Here is a 16,483-nt window from a genome sequence, read left to right as displayed (position 1 = left end):
TATTCCAGCCACCTGGTAAAAAATATATTTGTTCAGTCGAAGTGTGACAGTGCTTTATGCATGTACTTCACTCAGATAATAAAAGGTAGAACAATTACCTTGAAAAATTTGCAGCATTCACCTTTCTACGGTAATCTCCCATTTCAGTTCATGGTTTGAAAATTAAAAGTGCGTTTGACACAATGCCTAATTTTCCTACACTGGTCAGAAACAATTCATAAATGCATTAATAAAATGGAAGAAATTTTCATTCATGGCTATATATCTAAATATCTACATATCTAAATTTAAAAGATATGCTCACTTTCTTCTGTTCTATGTATTGTAGTCCAAAAGAAAGTGTATTGTTTTTAACTTTAGATGTATTAATACCTTGCAGTCTGCAGAACTACAAGTCCTTATCAGATTTTTCTGCTACCTGTGTGTCTGTAGTGAGACACTGTCCTTTTGAAATCGACACCTTTACTCCCTAATTAGATCCATCTATCCACTCATTGGGTGTAGTATGTGAACTGTGAATATATGTTTCACCGAATTTTATGGACATGTCAAATTTCTGTGCAAATACAAAAGTTTTTCACAGACACATATCTCCAATAACCAGTAACAGAAAGAAGGCCATCACCATAAACTCATATTAACAATTATTTTCACCTACGATGTCATTCAGACAAAAATTTCAGCTACTTGGTTTTGGTCAATAGTAGACATGACACTGAACCATACACAAGCAGAAAATCAGAACTGTGCTCCTCGAAGATGGTGTTGAGTGCAAAAACAAGTTTTACATTAAAGAACAAAAAAAAAGTAAAATAAAGAGAGAGAGAGAATGGCTAGCCAGTACTTATTTTCATGGGATGAAGTACTGGTGATAGAAATATTTAAAAGACAAAACATTACAAGTCACCCACATATTGGATAGATGAGAGGAAACAAAGAAAAAACAGTTTTACATGATAGAAAAAAAATTAAAATAAAAAAAGAGAGAGAATTTTCATGGGACGAAGTATTGGTGAAAGACACATTGAAAGCGAAAACATTATGAGAGCCATCCACCTGTTGCAAAGATGAGGGGAATCAAAGGAGGAGGAGGATGCTTTAGAAAGAGTAGAAGGTCAAAGAGCATTGTAACAGCTTCAGTCTACAGATGAAATAAAGACAGTGGTGACAAACAAAAGCTGGATACAAGAAAACAAATGAGAAATTCAATAAAGGGTGCAATTAAAAACTGGAAAGAAGATGGGGAAACAACAAGAAATTGGGTCTTGCCACCCTGTTAGACATATCAATGGAAGATTTGGAATATCAAAGAGTGCACTATCACCAACAAAAAAAGAGCATCTCTTACAAATTGACCATAGCCAGCCTATTTAACCCTAAGTGGGCACAATCTCGTTCTCAATCTCTGTGTCTCAGCCAATGCTGTATTCTGATCTTAACCAATGCTTCCCTAGACGACAATGTTGTATTTATGGACTCTGCTGGATAACAATTCAAACTGCTCTTACTGTTGTCCAAGTCATCTATGTCTGTGTGAGAATGCTACACTGAAATTACACTTTGACAACTATGACCAGCCATATTTATTCAACTAAGCAAATTAAATAACTACTGCAGTGCATTCCACCACTGTCTATCAAGAAACACCTGTGTTACTATCTGGCAACTTGCCCATATTCACTTTAATCTGGGAGGACAGTGAATTAGTTGCCCATGTTCTTTTAATTTTCTTGTAGCTAAGTAGAATTATTTTATTTTAGTGTAAACTTTTTGCTTCATGTTATAACGTACACATGCAAGTGTAACAAATAACTGCTGCCATGGCAGCTCAATCTGGTGACAACAATGGGATCAACTGGTAAAAGTTTTGACATTTTCAATGCTCACACATTCACAAGTGTTGCACAGATTTTCCAACTTTTCAACCATTCAAAGATGCACAGGAAGGTTGGTAAATGAACCACAAACAATTAGCACTGGATTTTCAGGCAAGTGATGCTAAGTTTGTGGACTGTCAGTGGGCATTTATGTTGTCAACCAATCCGCAACTATATTACTTAGTACAAATGTCAGTTTCCCCATTGGTGATGTCCTCGTCAAATACTTCTGTCATACTTTCAGAATATTTTCTCACCGAGATGCATATAGTAGAAGCCCATTTAGAATTTTTGCAACATCCCAAATCTGATTTCAAAAGCTGCACTTTGTGACTGCCAACTTTCAAGGTTCAAGCAGAAAGTGATAATTTATGTCTGTGTGTGGACAACCTATACTGAAAGTTAAATTCAATGTGTGGTAATCCAGAACACAACAGTCCATTGCCTGCATCATTGGGCCTTGTATTTATCACACTATCAGTACACTATACTCTAATATCCACAAAATATTCCTACAGACAACCTGCCTCAACTTCCTATGAGCCCAGGCTCAGATTTCAACAGGAATCAAGCAGTCTGTTTCCAGATGGCTACCCAAATCCTTAGAAGACGTTCCAATCAATTCTAGTGATGTTGCAGCAGCATCCACCTTTGACCAAATTCTCCAACAGCTCCTCCAGTATGTATGCAGAGGATGGTCCCTCAAGTTGTCAGCCACAGCACCATCAGGTCACCACTACTTCTTTGTCCAACGACATCAGCTTCAAATATGTCAACATCAGCTGCTGTTAATGCAAGAAGATGATAACTGATGGGCTGAGGTGCCACATGCCTGCAGCAACAGCACGCGCGCACATACGCACACACACGCACACACACGCACACACACACACACACACACACACACACACACACACACACACACACACACACACACACACACATTTTCCCCCAGAGCTGTAAAACTTATCAGTCTCCTGAATGGTGAAGGATTTATATACCAGTATAGAACTTTCCAGTACTTTACGATATGTAATCAACAAAAAACAATGCCTTTTGGAGAGATCTTTGAAGTGCAGCAAAATCTACACTGCAAAATTTTGTAATACAAAAGTATAAACTGGAATTCCAGCAATTATACCACTCTAGATTCTGCAGCACTGACATCCAAGATGGTGAGACACGCTTCTGTCAGCCAATTGTAGCTCATGTTACATAATCTCACCAACCAATGACAGCAGATATTCAGAGCATTGGAAATGTGTTGCAGTAAGCCAATAGCAACATCATGTTAAGTAGTATGAACACACAAATAGAGAAAGTTAATAGTTTAAATTAATATAAACACAGTATAACCACAAGAAAAGCTAACCTTTCACATATAATACTGACTGTCAAAACTTTTTGCTGTTTTTTTCCAAGGGTTTGGTTAGGTAGGGTCCTAGCAGCAACAGCTTAAATTGCAGCAGCTGAATATTTTCGACAAGCATGATTATAAAATTCACCATCTCTATTGCATAGGAAAGGACTAAAATAAATATGAAAAACTAACCTGGAATCTTGGTCTTTTTAGCATATATTACCTTCTTAAGATGCGTCAAAAACAAATGTCCCAGTATAATTTTACATAATGCCATAGACGGCTGGACTTGTGGGCCAGAAATTTTTCTAAGTTGCTCGTCCTCAGCATTAAGTTTTGAATTAGAGTCTAACACTCTGTGATTTAAGAAATTCATCACACAGTCTCACATGTAACATAATTCATCCTGCATAAAAGGAAATTTAGTCTGAAAGTAAGACTTTTGAACCCACCAGTTGCAATATTTTTCCCGTGACCTGTTACAAATGTAAACAGTTGTGAAGTCATGTTCATTGAAATGAGGCACACAAAAAACAGGCATTAAAAGCAGTTTGTTGTTATGAATTACTGCATAGTTCTTGACACATTTTGTTGTCAGCAGATGCTTGTGTGTGCACTGCATTTTCTTTAAATGGACATTTTTTGCAACTAAAATTTTATTTTGGTGTTATTCTCTCGTTTCTGTTTTATTGCTGCAGTATTATTCAGCATCAGCGGGCTAAAGTAAAACTTTTTGTTAGAGTATCAGTTCTTACCAGTCAAAACCACAAAAATTTAACTGAAAACTAAAATGAAAAATCCCAGAATTCTACAAGTTCCCTGGCCTTTCCCAGATTTCTCATGGATGGAAATATTACCAAGTTTATCCCAGATTTTCTGGTTGTCCCGGGGCATATGCATCATGAAAGTGGTTTATTGTGGTGGATTCCTTTTCTCACATTGCTTATGTTATCAGATTGCTGTAGGCAATTATATCAGTGTCAATGTGGCAGTCCAAAAAGATTTTCATAATTTTCACCATCCAAGGAGTATCCTGCACCTCAGCTGTGGACAAGAAACTGTGTTCACAGCACCCAAATTTCAGTGATTTGCCATTCACAAATAACCTTGCCATTTTATACAAATTATAATGGCTTAACAGAACATTTTGTTCACAATGTTAACACATAAAAAGCAATAGCCAAGGGGTAAGTTAAATCACACTCAGCTCTTGATACACATTTTTAGCTTCTTACAGGTCAATGCCCACACATGATAGTTGCCTGTAGCCTGTCAGAATTATTGCATGGGGATCCTCGTCAGACACTACTGGAGCTTTTCTTCACACCACCTATGCAAACAAAAGAGGAAGCAACACTTTTTTCACATTCACACATTTGTCAGACCTCGGTGTGGGTTCGAGTGGCCATTTATGTTTCGATCCCTACGGATGGGCAAAGTTAATTAACAACTCTCCATCAAATCACTACACCTCCGTTACTGTCTGGTTACTTCCTTTATTAACTTTAGCCTATATCCATTTTTTTATTTTCTTGTGGCTCAGGAAAAATGTTTTATTTTATTCTGAACTTAATAACTTCTGTTTCATGTTGCATTTAATAAATACCTGATGCCACAGAAGAGGATGTTAAACAGGTTAGAATGGCTACAGAAGGTTACAGTGGGTGGTTTAGGGATGACATCAAGGAGAAATTCAGTAGTTCAATTGAGAAAATTGTAGCCTTGTTGGAGTAAAGGCCTGCGTGGTGCTCAGTGACAAGGGGGGAGGGGAGGGGGGAGGGATCTACAAAGATTTTTGGAGGTGGGACCTGTATTACTCAGCAGAGGCTACTATCCATGAGTTTTGTTTGCAGATAAGGTCTGCGAGGGAAGAGGAGGGGGGAGGCTGTGAGAGAGAAAATCCATATGAGGTTGTTAGAGCAGGTCTTGAGATTTGTGATGGTGGAGTAGATACATTTTCCAATGACGCATAGGATGTACAGAATGGAGCACACGATGTAGAAGGGATGGCAGTTGTCAGTGTAGGTATTGGTGCTTACTGTTATTATGGAGTGAGATTTGGATGTTGGCTTCAATCCTAAGGAAGATAGCTCTGGATCTGGAACAGAACCAGAAGAATTTGAGTCAAAAATAGGAGTTTAACTGTTGCCGGAAGTGAAAGAGTTCTTCTTCATAATGAATTAAGACCACAAAGATATCATTGATAAACCTGTACCAAGCCTCAGGGAGCAGATCCTCAGTCTTGAGGAATTCCTCTTCCATGTGGTCCATGAAGAGATTAGTGGAGGATGTGGACACCTTGGTTTCCATAGCAGTCCCCTTTATTTGTTTGTAGGCTTGGCACTAAAAAGTGAAATACTTGAGGGTGAGGATGAAGGGTAAAGGTGACAATAAAAAAGTTTTAGAGAAACTTTCAAGTGGCCATCACAAGAGCTTGTGTATACAGTTTCTAGATGTAAGAGGCCGTGTGTATGTGGGAATCCTAGGAGAGGGAACTGTTGGCGGATGGTACTTGTGGCAAAGAGTCACCACATTAAAGATACAATATTTGATAATGGGCTGGATAGCTTCTTCAGGTTGTGTAAAATATTCTGGTCAAGTATATGCCTGGCTTCAAGAAGAATTACACTGAATGTGCTACCAGACACAGTGACACAAAGGTTTACGATTTTAAACATAGACAGCAGCTGTTGGGGGTGAAGGTTAGCAGAAGCAATGTTTTACTGGCCAGCCATGTTGTCCTTTGTAAATTTATAGTTTTCTCAAGTGATTTTTTCTTTTGATACAAACTATACACAAAATGTGATTGGAGGTATGTTAAGGTATTAAATAGTTAGGACCACAGTAAACTCATAATCTAAATGTCAGTTAGTAATCTGACTTTGTTTCATACTGCTTTTAGAGAAAATACCAATATTAAACCAGCCTGCAGAGATAATGACTTCAATATTTTGTGTAAACAGAATGAGAGACAATATTCAACAATTATAGCAATACTTAACTGCTGCACTGTTTACTTGCAAGAGATAATAAAACTGGATAATAAATCTAGATATTAAAACTGGATTCTGGTGTAAGGAGTTCAGAGCTAAAGATAAAGTGAATGAACAACAAATTTGTGGCAGAAGAGTATTGGTTTCCCGTTATTTCAAGGGCTACCTTAACCTTCTCTACTATTAATTTTCTTTTCTTCTCAAAAACATTTAAAATTAAGTTTTTTATGTTAGTGGATGTTGTCTTTCTGTGTCAATAACACTGCCAAAACCAGGGCCAAACACTTAGTACACTTACAACACATATCTTATTCTACACTTACTAGTAATGCATGGAAAATCCTAGTCTACATACCTTTCTGCAAGGAAGCATTTAAATTAATAAAGAACAGAAGCAGAAAATCAGTTATAGTCACCTGCACACAGTAGTAGCAGAAAACGTGAGTGCACCCAATACATTGTGGCTGAATAGGAGGCTCATTACAAACAGCACACCGTGTTGTTGTTGTAAAAACAGGGTTGACAATTGGCTGTTGATATCTTCCACTTGTACCCCGACTTCTTCTTAGCCAGTTAAACCATCGTCGTATCGTAATAGTGTTAATAAGTGGCAGTGCAAGGTTTAAAATCTCCTGTCAAAAGACACACATATATTACTTAGTATATGAAATTAATGCCAATGAAACACAAAATCTTTGTAACAGGTTAATTATTTTCCATATAGTTCTATTCAACTACAGAAATTTGTGAGGGCCCTCATCAAAATATTAACGGATTTCAGTTAAAAAAAAAAAAAAAAAAAAAAAAAAAAAAAAAAAAAAAAAAAAAACCTCTACAGTCAAAATTATACAGGCAGTAGAAATCCCTACCCAAGGGTAGAAATTTTTTATTCATATAAACAACTCACATCTTATAGCAACACATTCATCATAACAAGGGTTCAAAATGCTGATTGCCAAATTCAATACATATAACTGTACAATTCCTGTTCACCAACTGACAGAGAATCATGGTTTGTGACCTGAGACGAGCATGAAATATACTCTCCATCACTCCCGGCTTTGAAAAAATCATCATCACTGAAAGACGTCTCATCCATGAATGATACAATCTGTAACAGGTTCAGAACTTAGAGTAGTGTGCAGGATAATCCTTTGACAGAACTGAAATCTGAGTTCAAAATCATTTAGCCCCATTGCTTGCCCACTTTTATGATTAGTGTGTAATCGATGCTCCACCTGCATTCTCCACATTATATTCTTCAAAATCAGTATTTTATGGGCAAGGTGACAAGTGTATTTTTATGAATGTGTTCCCACATGATCCAATAACATCTCCTCAAATTCTACCAAATGAACAACTCTTTACCGAGCATCATCATCATCATCATCATCATCATCATCATCTCTCTGTGGTTGAACAATCTAATTTCTACCACAGCAATAAGTTTCTTTCAATTAGGAAGATACCTGTTCTGACAATTTTTTTACAGACAGTTTGGCTCTGCAGGTTACCTTGCAGCATCATACACTAAATTATATCTGCAAGTTCCTTTAATGTGTAATGGTTCATCTTCTACAACTAGTCACAACACGTAAAAGATGTATTGGACACAACTACATACTGTTTTTCAAGGTGACACTATCAACACTGGTGTATCAGGCACTTACTTATTAGCAAATGAAAGCAGGTTAAAAACATGTTTACCCACAAGCACAGAACATATCATATCAGACCTTGTACAGCCTAAAATATTCACTATCAATAGCTTCCAATTGTACCACCTAAAATATTCAGTATCGATAACTTCCAACACCAGCAGAAGTGGCTGGTTTTTTATATACCTTCACTCATGATGCTTTTGATCTCAGAGATCACACATCCATACAGTTCACAGGCCCGCTTATAGAGGCGGATCGGCTCCTGGCACACACTGGTGAGCCACCAAAGAAACAGTATTATTTACACAACTGCAAGTGAATGTTCAGCCTAGTCTGTAACCTGTATTACTGTTGTCCAGTTAATGTGTTTAGTGCTGTGTGCAACCTGTACTTCACTGTATCTTATGTTGGCTCTATAAAGAACTATGTTCCATAAATTGTGTTTGTTGTTGCTACAACAAACTTGGTGACGAGTGAGAATCACATTTCCTCCGTGTGTTAATGCCAGTTCTAAGTCACCCAACAAGCATCTTGAAGGAATACTATCATATTTGCTATAACGAACTTGGTGATGCGTGAGGGTCACATTTTCTCCAGGTCACATTTTCTCCATGTGTTAGTGTCAGTGCTATGTCACCTGACAAGCATCTTGAAGGAATACTCCAACGTTTCATTGCCCAGCATGGAACAACAGCGGGCTCTCACCACCACTGTCAATCAAGTGGTATCCGCATGTTCGTGGCAGGTTACTCTTCCATCAGTGCAACCATTGCCCCTCCTGGCATATGATGAATTGGCTAAGGCTTGGGACTCCTACAAGATATGGTTACACTAACATATACAGGTTTTTCGCCTGGGCGATGCAAATCTGTGGATTTCTTTCTTTCCTAGCTTATCTGCTGTTGTGCCAACTTGCACTGTTGCATGTACTGGCCAGCTTATCATTTGATGAAATGTGCAAGCTTCTCTCATTCTATTACTGTGACAGTACACATGTCACTGTGATGTGTGTGGAAATTTACCATTGTCAGAAACACCAAACCCAATCTTACAAAGCCTGGGCTGCAGAATTACATGGGTTGAGCCAGCATTGTAAATTTGTCATTAGCACCCATCACGAATTCTATATTGATCACATGGTGCTTGATGTTATTATGCGTCTGGCCCGAGATGGGGAAATCCATCAAAAAGCACTTCAGTGTGGGAATCCGGTGTTTACGGATGTGCTTAATATAGCACAATGCGTTAAAGTGGCATGAGCTGCCGGCAACCAGAAACCTGTGTGGGGAGGAGGTAATGGAAGTTGCTCAACCAACCCCTATTAGGCAGTCTGTAAGTGTTCAGGATGACAGGGAATCCATTGCAGCAGTACAACCTTCAACTCAGCGTCACATAGGTCAGTGTCGGTTATGGCAAAAGCAGCAACAGGCCGCCTCACAACAGCAGCAGCCAGGTGCCCCCTTTCCATCTTGCCTGTACTCCTTCACCCACCACAAGTGTGCTGCATGCCCTAAGCATTGGGCCGTTTGCAAAAAGTGTCAAAAGTAAGGCCACACTGCATTGGTGTGTAACTCCTCTTCAAACATGGAGGACACAGTAGTACCATGGACACTATCTCTACTGTAGTGACCAAAAACAACCGCCGGAACGCCTGGGGCTGCAGATCGGAGCCGCTAGGCAGGGAAGCCGCCGGCTGTGGAGCACGCACCACCGGGTAAGCACAAGGACGAGTCGGACGACAGACCAATGACAACCCGCAACAGACAACAACCGACAAAACAAGGAAGAGATAAAAAAACAGAGGCTTGTAGAAACCACAACACCAAACACCAACAGTAAATCCACTCGGAACCAGAACCAGGCAAATGTCAACAACCAGCAACGACCAGAATGCAGTACCGCCGAGATAGAGATGCAATCCAGAGCGAGTATCAGACTGACTGGGCTAGGGCAGAGTGGGTCCCTATATACGAAACCAGAGGAAGCGGCTATTGGCCACAGTCTGCATGTGGTGTAGCAGTGGCGCCCTCGCTGCATGAGAGCCGCTGCGCGGAAGAGCCACCGCGGACGCGGAGCCCTCTATGGGCTGGCCACATCCATTTCTTCTGGCACATGTTCGACTTCCACGGTGGGAGGTACCAGATCCTTCCCCCACAAAATTGGTGCATAAGGGCGGAAATGCCCCGAACGATGCCGAGGTGGGCAGAACGAGGGCACGGGTTGTGATACGTCCGGAGGGACCACTGGGGAAGGGGAGGGCAGACTGTCTGCGGCATCCATCAAGGTGTCACCAGAGGGCAGGGGGTCAGATGGCGTCTCTATACCCTGGCGAGACGGAAGGGGTGTCTGCAGAGCCGGCAAGGAGATGGAGGTTGAAGGGAATGGCTCAAGGGACGTGTCTGCACCAGGAAGCAGGGAAGGCGGTGGGAGAGGAATCAAGGCAGGGGCCCGAGGGTGGAGTTGGTTATGGTGGCAACGCATGAGCCCCCTGTGTGTCTGTACAGTCGTCACACGCCCCCCATGAGCCGCCGTCACCATAGCGGGTGTCCATGCAGGTGTGCTGCCATAGGAGAGGGCCCACATGGCCATGGGGCAGCGCTGAGAGGGGCGAGAGCGGGGCCCAGAAGGGGATGGTGTCAGCAGGTGGAGGAGGGTCCGAGGTTGTCGCCCGTGAAGGAGTTCGGCAGGACTATGACCGGCCACCAGCGTAGTGTGGAAGTAGCTTAGAAAAAAGGTGAAGGCCGAGGTGGTGGCCAACGGCTCCACTGCTTCCATCAGCTGCTGTTTGAAAGTGCGAACCAGGCATTCCGCCGCGCCATTGGATGAAGGATGGAAGGGGGAAGAGCGAATGTGTTTGGTACCGTTAACTGAACAGAAGTTCTGGAATGAGGACGCCGTGAATTGGGGCCCATTATCTGTGACCAATGTGTGAGGAAGGCCTTCAATGGCCAACACCTGGGCCAAGGCGGTGAGGGTGGCGTCAGTGGTGGTGGATGCCATGGATGCCATGCGGACCACATATGGGTATTTGGAATAGGCATCCACGATGAGGAGCCACATGGAGCCTAAGAAGGGGCCTGCAAAATCTAGATGGATCTTGTCCCAGGGTTGGCTGGGTGTTGGCCAGGGCACGAAAGATTGTGGAGGACTAGCCTGATGACGCGCACACACTGTGCAACCACGGACCAGGTGCTCAATGTCTCCATCGATCCCTGGCCAATAGACATGTTGTCGAGCCAACACCTTCATGCGAGACATCCCCCAGGGTCCGCGGTGTAATAAGTGCAGGACCTGGTGGCGGGCATCCGAGTCCGTGGACAACAGGAGCACGTCCTCCATTACCGAAAGTCTGTGTGAGACGTGACGCCATGGCCTGAAGTCAGTTTTCAAACGTCGGGTAAGGTAGGGAGGCCAACCATGGTTCACATAGCGGAGGACTTGCCGCAGAATGGGGTGTCTGCATGTGGAAGCGGCGATTTGGATAGCTGTCAGAGGAAATCCATCGAGAGTCTCCCGGTAGGCAGAGTCGATGTGGAAGCCCAGGACTTGCTGCTGGTCGAATGCCGGATCGGGTCCTGCTGGGAGACGTGACAAGGCATCTGCATTAGTGTGTTGACTGGTGGGCTTTAGCAGATGGTGTAAGGGTAATTATGCAAGAACAACGCCCAGTGCTGAAGATGCTGAGCCGTCCATTCTGGGAGGTGTGAATGGGGCCCGAAAAGTGGCACTAAGGGCTTGTGATCCATGAGGAGGGCGAACTGCACCCCAAACAAGTATATGTGAAGTTAGTTAGCTACAATAAATAGCAGATTCCGATCCTAGGGCAGTTCTCTGCTCCTGTAACTTACAAGTCTGGTGTTTGCTCTCTTCCCTTCATTTTAGTGGATCACTCCCATATCAAGGACCTGCATTTTAATGATTTTTGTTTCCCCATTACTGATGAGATAAATTTAGGTAAGATCAAGCTCTGTATCAGCAACCAGAGTCCCTCTGCTCTGAGTTTTCATTGCTGTATTCTCCTGGGCTTAGTTGAGCTACTGGTTTTCAGGCCCACAATAATATCATAGAGTCTGCCTGCCCTCGTTTTTTTAAGGGTGCGGCACATGCCTGTCGCATTGCATAATCATGCCAAATTAGACTGTTTAACTTCAGTGTCACGATTAAGGCCCAGTCCATGATAAATACATGCTCTTTACACTGGCATGATGAGTTGCTAGCCAAATTATCAGGCAGCCACTATTTTTCCAAGACTGATTTGTCAGAAGCATACACTGATACTGGCATGTGATTTTTGGCCCATACTTCTGCAATGCTTACATGCAACCATATCAATTTCTGATGTCAGTGCAGCTTTACGCAAGGAAAAATTGTTCTGTGGTTAGAGATGTCAGGCATAAATCGCAGTTTTAAGCATGCACCGGGCAAACGTGAGGTGACTGGTGGACTGGACAACAGAGGGCAGAATAAGCCACGTAGCAAGAGCCAGATGAATGCTAGTTGTGCACTGCTAGCACAGTCTTTTGGCATTACTCGAGTGATGGGTCAGCAGCCGGGAGGTTGCTGTTTAGTCAGTCGGATGGCAAGGAGCATGTCACATCAGAGATAGTGCCTCACTCTCTTGCTGATTTTAGTGAGGTTAGGCATTCAGTTTGGAATTTGAACTGGATCATTGGCCTTGGCTGGAACAATAATTCAAATGTCTGTGATCGACTCAGGTTGCACGCAGGTTCATCGTGTAAGTTAAACAGTTTTCAGTTAGCAAGTCTCAGGAGCATTTATCCTGTTTCCTCTGGGACACATCACGCTGGATGTTGAGATGTTGCGCCAAAAAGTGAGTTGGGCTTATCATTGACTGTAGTGTCACGGAATTGTACCCTGGTTGTGTTCTGCAAATTTCCATGTATGTGTGGCTAATCGGATGCCCTTCTGCTGTAGGCCTTCCAGGGTGTGTATATCATGTTGAACTATGCACATGATATTCCAGAGAAATGATTGTGGATACATGTTTTCAGGTACCACTGACCAAAATTTGCATGTAAGGGAGTTAATTAATTTCAGTGATTACAAAGCTGTTAATCAATCCCATCAAAGTTTAACTGTACTGTCCCAAATTGACTCGTGTTCAAGAGGCAGAGTGGAAGTAATTTGGTTAAGTCTGACAGTGATAATTTGTTATGTAAAGTGTGTGTCCTTAGCCTGGGACTGAGGCAAAGTGAGCCATGTACTGATGTATCAGATACTGTGAAAGGCTTACTTGTGTGCAGCTGCATTAGCACATGTTGTGCTTCAGTGAATTGTAATTAAATCTGTTATTGGTTATTCTGTAACTAACATTGGTTTTCTGACAACTGGACTGGTTGAACTGGTGTTAAGTCATTCACATGTTACTATCCCCATGGCCAGTTACAGTATACTAATGTGAAAGAGATTCCAACCTTAAGCTTATTTGATTTAGAAAGAATATCTTGGATAATTTCAAATTTTTAAAGTTATTGGTTTTAATGTTTAAAGAAAAATGAAACTTGGGAAATCTAAAACTTCAGTCATTATTCTAAATATCTTGGATTATTGTAATTCCTTTTAAAGGCTATTGTTTCTAATTTTAAAGGGAAAGGAAATTATTGTTAATTTGGAATTTCAGTAATTACTTCAAAATATTTTGAGTGAACTTAAATTCTATAAAAATAAAAAAAGCATGACTTTAAAGTTTTAAGGCTTACTGGTTTTAATGTTTCAAGAATAAAAAAATATTTGTTTTCTATATACCTGTTCTATGCTTGTGTACACTAATAAATCAATAAATGCTCAGCTACTGTGTTCAACTGCTTACCATACCAGAACTGTTGCGTTCCAGCTTGACAAGCTCCAAATGTTGCCTTTCCCTTTCGAATCCTTAAGCGAAGGATTCCTATACCATTATCAACACTTGCCTTTGGCATTGCAAGTGCATCCACAATTTTTCAGCACTTTTTAGAACAGCTGACAGCCTCTGTGCCCAGCTACATCACTTACCTTGACACTACCATTGTTTCAAGTTCTCCCACCGAAGGTCACCTTAGTACTCTTCAGTCATTATTTTCTGTTTTGTGGTCTGCAGCTCTCAAGTGCAATCTTGCTAAATCTCAATTTTTTCAGCCATCAGTTGAGTACCTAATTTTTCAGGTTTCTCACACAGTGGTCAAGTCAGTCAGCATGTTGATGCAATTGCGGCTTTGCTGCGGCCAACCTCCATTACGGAACTGTAGGCATTTCTAGGTAAAGTTGCGAACTACCATGACCTTTTACCAGACGCATCCACTGTTGCTCAGCCCCTGCATGCGCTTTTGCATAAAAATGTGCCCTTGTGTTTGGTCGCCAGCTTGTGACAAAGCCTTCACTTTGCTTAAATCTAAGTTTCAATCTGCCCCATGTCTGTTCACATTCTATCTGGAACAGCATCTCGTGCAGGCTCCAGGTGCCGGTCAGCATGGTCCTGGCATGGTGTTGGTGCACAAATACATGGCTGGGTCTAAATTACACTTTGCTTACACTTCCAATCGGACCGGACCCTGTGTTTGATCAGGATGAGTTGCTTTGTTTCTATTTAGATACTGAGAACCAGAATATGGTTGATGGTTTTCCCACCACTAGTGGCAGTATGGCATTGGCTGTTGCCACAGATCCTGTACTTAGTTGGGTCCCCTCTCCTGTGCAGCACAGGTGGCCAAAAAAACTAATGGGCCATGCCTTGGATCCCTTGCATATTACTTCTTCCCCCAGCACTGCCTTTACGTGTTTGACAGGGTTCTTTTGTTAGCTACGAAGGATGGTGCTGCCTGGGTTGTGATTCACACTTCCTTACACCGTAATGTACTGCGGTTTCTGCATGTTAGGCATTGGGGGACCTCTCGTATGAAAGCTTTGGCCCATCTGCATATGTATTGGCCAGTCATATATGGGACATTATGTGGCTTATCCTGCTTACACTCACCATGTTCAGCAACAGGCAGCCCCACACGCACATTTTTCCACCTGCACAATGCTGCAACCCCTGTGGGGTATCTACATGTCGATTTCACTGGGGCTTTCCTAAATCAGTGTTGGCTCATTGTAGCGGATGCCTTTTCCAAACTTCCCTACATGGCGCACTGTCCATGTTCATGGCAGCCACTATTTGGGCCCCATCGAAGATTTTTGCAGTTGAGAGATTTCCGTATACCATGATTACTAATTATGGCCCCCCAGTTTGTTTTCAAGAACTTGGCATATTTTTTGTCAGGCTAGTGGTGTTCACCATTTCACAGCTCCCCCATTTCATCGTCAATCTAATGCTAAGCCCAAACACATGGTTCAGAGGTTTAAAACTCGTATACGGAAGTATGTATCTGGCAAGTCCTCTAAAGCTGATTTAGATCTTTTTTGTGTTTGTAACATTTCACTCCAGTGGGAGACAAGAGCCCGGAGGTGCTGCTACATGGATACCAACCATGGACCCTCCTTCATCTGCAACATCCATTGCCGGCTCAGTGATTTTTCCGGCATATGCGCCTATCTGGGCTAATGGTTTTGGCTGCAGGCTCAACTGGGTTCCTGCTGTCATCAAGCATCACCAAGGCTGGTGCCTGTGTGTCATTCACACTTCTGATGGACAGACAACCTGTCACTTCATTCAGCTGCACCCATACATGGCGGGGTCTGTTCCGAAGGGCCCACCACCTCTCCTGCCCCCACCAATGCTGTTCCCGTGTTGCAAATGGTCTGCTTCATGCTATAGTGGGGTCGCTACATGGTAGATTGCTGTCTAGAGTCCCTGCCGCTGCCCCCACTCCTGGACTGCCATCACCAGTGCAGCCCATATTGCACCAAATGCCACAGTCACTGCCACTTCTGTTTCTGGTTCCTGTGCATCCACTGTCTCTCACACCATCACTGACACCTCTGGCGCCAACCACTGACCTTGATGAGGACATCACTATATAGATGCTGTTCCCACTCCTCCCCTACAGCCAATTACGAGAGGGGGATTGGCATGACAAATGCCCTCTCATCATTTCCACCATAACTTATTGCTGTCTGCCCACCACATGGCAGTGGTAGGCCAACGACAAGGAAAGGGTATGACAGGAGGACAAAAAGATTCTTACAAGCAAGTCACTTCAGAAGAGGTGTCACCAGATACAAACTGAAGCCATTCCATCCTCTCCAAAAAGTGCTCTGAATATCAACATAGGAGCTGATGAATGACTTGTAAAACTTAAAAAGCCATGCACTGATCATTCCCCAGGATTTATGGCCAAACACTTGAGGTTACTTATCAGCTTGAGTTGATCTTGCTACACCATTCATGCCCTTTAGTAAGCTTTCAGTCCCAATACATATGCAGGAGAGGATTTGTGATGAATGAAAAGCACGAGAGAGAAACTGGTAAGATTGAAGATGTTAGTGCCTGTACAGCTCACTTGACAACAGTATTGACTGTGAAAGGCAAAGTTACAGGTTTACAAGTTTGATTTATGGGCTGGCACTTAGTTTTATTTTGGTAGAAATTTACAAGTTAGCTTTTCATCGAATCTGACGCATAAAAATTCATAAGATTCATGTACCTTGGAACAA

General features: G+C 42.3%; 1 protein-coding gene across 3 annotated transcripts in view; it reads right to left on the bottom strand.

Annotated features, from left to right (window-relative positions):
• Positions 1-16,483, bottom strand: part of LOC126284129 (peroxisome biogenesis factor 2) — a 101,779-nt gene that overhangs the window by 8,557 nt on the left and 76,739 nt on the right. For all 3 annotated transcript variants that reach the window (XM_049982839.1, XM_049982837.1, XM_049982838.1), the window contains exon 5: positions 6,647-6,862. In XM_049982839.1, coding sequence (XP_049838796.1) covers positions 6,647-6,862 — 216 coding nt within the window. The remainder of the gene's footprint in view (positions 1-6,646; positions 6,863-16,483) is intronic.

This window comes from Schistocerca gregaria, chromosome 8 (genome assembly GCF_023897955.1).
Source record: "Schistocerca gregaria isolate iqSchGreg1 chromosome 8, iqSchGreg1.2, whole genome shotgun sequence".
Taxonomy (NCBI): domain Eukaryota; kingdom Metazoa; phylum Arthropoda; class Insecta; order Orthoptera; family Acrididae; genus Schistocerca; species Schistocerca gregaria.
This window is presented reverse-complemented; position numbering and strand designations above follow the sequence as displayed.